This window comes from Echinops telfairi, unplaced genomic scaffold (genome assembly GCF_000313985.2).
Source record: "Echinops telfairi isolate 266 unplaced genomic scaffold, ASM31398v2 ScPeMD7_17;HRSCAF=63, whole genome shotgun sequence".
Taxonomy (NCBI): Eukaryota; Metazoa; Chordata; class Mammalia; order Afrosoricida; family Tenrecidae; genus Echinops; species Echinops telfairi.
This window is the reverse complement of record NW_022103914.1, coordinates 7,177,548-7,181,361: the sequence shown is the minus strand read 5'-3', so window position 1 is coordinate 7,181,361 and position 3,814 is coordinate 7,177,548. Positions and strand designations below refer to the sequence as shown.

General features: G+C 36.4%; 1 protein-coding gene across 1 annotated transcript in view; it reads right to left on the bottom strand.

Moving 5' to 3' along the window:
- ACAP2 (ArfGAP with coiled-coil, ankyrin repeat and PH domains 2) overlaps nt 1-3,814 on the bottom strand; it is a 153,085-nt gene that overhangs the window by 50,422 nt on the left and 98,849 nt on the right. The window contains exon 8 of the mRNA XM_004712337.3: nt 2,073-2,147. Within this exon, the coding sequence (XP_004712394.1) occupies nt 2,073-2,147 (75 nt within the window). The remainder of the gene's footprint in view (nt 1-2,072; nt 2,148-3,814) is intronic.

The window sequence follows — 3,814 nt, the reverse complement described above, 5'->3', positions numbered from 1 at the left end:
ATTTGAGTGCAGAATATATGAAGAATTGATTAGGTAACCTAACAAAAAAATGGATGAAAGACTAATATACATTTCACAGAGACTTTCCAAATGACTAACATACATCAGAAGTGATGCTTGAGCTTAAAGGTGAAAGATTATAGATTATAATCACAATGATATTATCAAAACACATCCTACCACACTGGCAAAAATTTTAAACTCTCACAATACAATGGACGGGGTGGAAAGGAACAGTGGGAACTCTCTCACAGTGCTGCTGCAAGTGGCAATTTAGCATTATCTACAAAAGCCGGACATTTATACACCCTGAGACTCGGCAGTCTAAACAGAAACATGTGCCCATAGCCAAACGGTATGGACGTGATGTTTGTCTACTTAAAACTTAATAAATGGGTCTCTATAAATTGTTTTTAAAGGTATTCACAGAAGATATTCATAACATCGATGTTACTCAATGAATCAATTTCTTGATGATTGCTTCAAAACACCAAATAGTCCCATTAGATACTTTCCCTTAATTGTTAGATGATTGGATTCTTGGTTTTACCTGTAATGCAGCCTGTGCCAGCATTTAAAAGTAGAAAAGAGGTAAGTATTCATAATAAGCAAAAATGATATCACCTTCTTTAATGGGAAAGAGTTCAGAATTATTTAAAGTCAGAAAAGTTAACCTCGGATTTAATAAAGTCTATATAGATTTCAGTACAACAATGAGCCTAAAATCAACTCTTTGTGTATACAGAATATAAAACAATTAGAGGATGCATAATACTTATTTTAAGTTTCAGTAAGGAAATATTCACATATTTCTATTAAAATCTTTCATTTTAACTACAAATGACTAGCCTCAAATTTTTAACAATCTTTCAAGGGCAGTGCCATTAAAACAAGTTACATAAACAAGAGTGAATCTAACTTTAAGAAAAGAGTCTCACAAGATGAGAAAATCGTCACATATCAAAAAATAAGTTTCCTTAATTTTATTATGGGCTTCACTTTCACTATTTTCACTGACACATTTTCGATATCAAATTTAGTTTTGCTGGCATTTTAAATTCTCAGTAAGCCATCACAAAGCTTGGTTTGACTGTTCAATACCAAGAGATGAGAAGATCATGAAGCAATGCCGGGGACACTGTGGCACATAACTTGTGTTACTGCCTTTACCTTCATACGGCTCTCCTTCACGCAGTAACAATAATAATACATAACAACCAAGGACTCATGAGGGAGGGGAAAAGAGAGGAGCTGACACCAAGGGCTCAAGTAGAAAGAAAATGCTTTGGAAATGTTGATGGCAACATACAATTGAATGATGGATTCTTATAATATTTGCAAGAGCCCCCCAATAAAATGATTAATAATAAAAATAAAATGCATATATAATGAGGGGAAAATCTGTCCTCTTATTTTCAGATTACTACATAAAATATGTCCACAATAAAGTATTATTAGATTGAATTTCAGGTATAGAATTTCAGGTACAGAATTTCAAATCTTTTAGCATGCAAAAAATTTAAAAACTAGTTTAAACTTTAAGTCCTTGTTTTAAAAAAATGTATTTTTCAAATGTTAATCAATCAAGGCTTGGGAAAATTAATATGAAACGCAAATGAGGTTTGTGTGAAACGAGCCTTAAAGTGACAGCAACTCTAACATTCCAAAATACCAAATTCACATAATAACCCTATAGTGCACACACACAGACACACACACATGCACACACATTCCTTTGTAAAAAGAAATTATTTTTCAGCGTTCTTAACTGAAAGAAATTCTTTTCATTAAATTCTAACTAAGAATCACTTTTAATTTACTTAGAGCCAGAAGAGGCTGATGGTTCAGGAGTATGGCTTTCAAATATACTTGATATGAAAGAATAATAAAATACATACCTTAATAACAGAAAAATCACTCACTTTTTATAAAATGAGAGGAATTCATCAACACTATTATTAAAGCAACTCATAGAGGTTTTTCCCCAACACATGGGAACTTTGCTGAAATCAATAACCAAACAAATGCATATAAAAGGATCATTATCTCCATCAGCTTTCTCCCTTGGGTACCTTTTGTTGAATGGTGGAATGTTTTTGCTCCATCTCTCTTTTCTCTTTTGCTGCATCTACAACTAGTCGATCCAACTAAAAAAGATAAAAGGGGAGAAAAGTGCAGCCTTAAAAGTCAAAGAAAAATTAACCCACATGATTATTCCTGTCAATTCACATGTAACAAAAGAAGCCAGTCACTTAAACTTTGCTTGACAAGACCAATTGGTTACCACTTTGGAAGTTTGTTTTTTCTGGTATCAAATCCTCTAGGAAGAGGCCCACATTTCCATGAAGGAAAGCATTTCCAACAACAGTCAGGATACCAAGCACATGTGGGAGGAGGCCTTCCCAAAAGCACCGCAGTGATGGCAAGTTCAGTCCTTGAAATAGGGGAGTGGCGGATCCTCCAGCAAATTCTGGCAGTCACAACAGAAGATGGAAACGAGATATTTGTGAGGTTTTTCCCAAATAGCAAAAAGTAGCTGCTAACTGGTTTTTTTTTTAAGCTGCTAAGCTTACCAGCTCACAGTAGTGGATACTTCCAATCACTCATTCCAGCTGCTTCATTTTTGAAGTTGGCTCCCTAATGTTATGGTCAAATCTAATTTACTAATTAAAAAAGACTAAAATAAAATAACAATGGGATAAAAATTACTTCTAAGATCCAGGTATAAAATCACCTATTTTTAAGAAATTTGCATTATATGTGCTATAGAAATGCACTAGCTTCCTGAACTCTTATTTGCTAGAGTAATAAACATTTGAGGTATAAAATAGCCCATTATGTGGGTCTCCACATAATGGATTTAGATCGCACCTATGCTACTCTAGGATCTAATACATGCATGCCTTTGTGACATGTAACATGACCAAACAGGTGATGCTGGCATATGCTGCACTAGGAAAACGTATGCCCTCACATTATATCATGGTTTTTAAAGTGTCTAATTGAATGGAGTAAAAATATGATTCACTCATTAAGGCAAAAGTATAGTACAAGGCAGCTTTTAAGATACACAGCAATAATTAAACCCTGTGTGTATGTACCTTACACGTGGGTACTGCAGTGCAGACACTGCTGCCCATTAAACTAGCAGAAAATCCCTCTGCTGCAGCCCCACTCCAACATGGCTGCTCAGCAAAGTGGAGAATTCCCCTATCTATGCTGGGACAGGAAGGGAAAGAAAATGGATCCATCACTTAGGTGGGGGTTTGGGGAAAGAAGGAGTTGAGATGTGAAGAGAATAGTCTTCCCTCACTCACTCACTCATGGTCATGAGTCAGAACCACTGCGTTAATGCTTAACCACTACGCCACCAGGAAGGGTTTAGAACACAGCAGGATGGGTCCCACGTTTGTTGGATATTAAGAGTTTAATAAACCACTATCCCTAGCTAAGGAGCCCTGATGGCGTAGTGGTTATGTGCTAGGCTGCTAACCAAAAGGTCAGCAGATCCAAACCACCACACACTCCACTCTATCCCATAAAGAGTTGTAGTCTTGGAAACTCACAGAAGAAATTCCACCCTGTTTTATAGGGTCACTAAGAGTCGGAATCAATTAGATGGCAGGAAGCGGTCACTAGCTAGGTCCCCTATTTCGCTACCTGTGTTTTAAATCCCACCCCTTCCTACCAGCTCAGATTATCAGCCCCCACACACACCTTTTTTTTAACCATATCCCTTTCTAACTATTTTTACATTTGTTCAAATCAACCCTGCCTGAAAGCCTCCCTCCAACCCACATTCCTCTCTCTCACA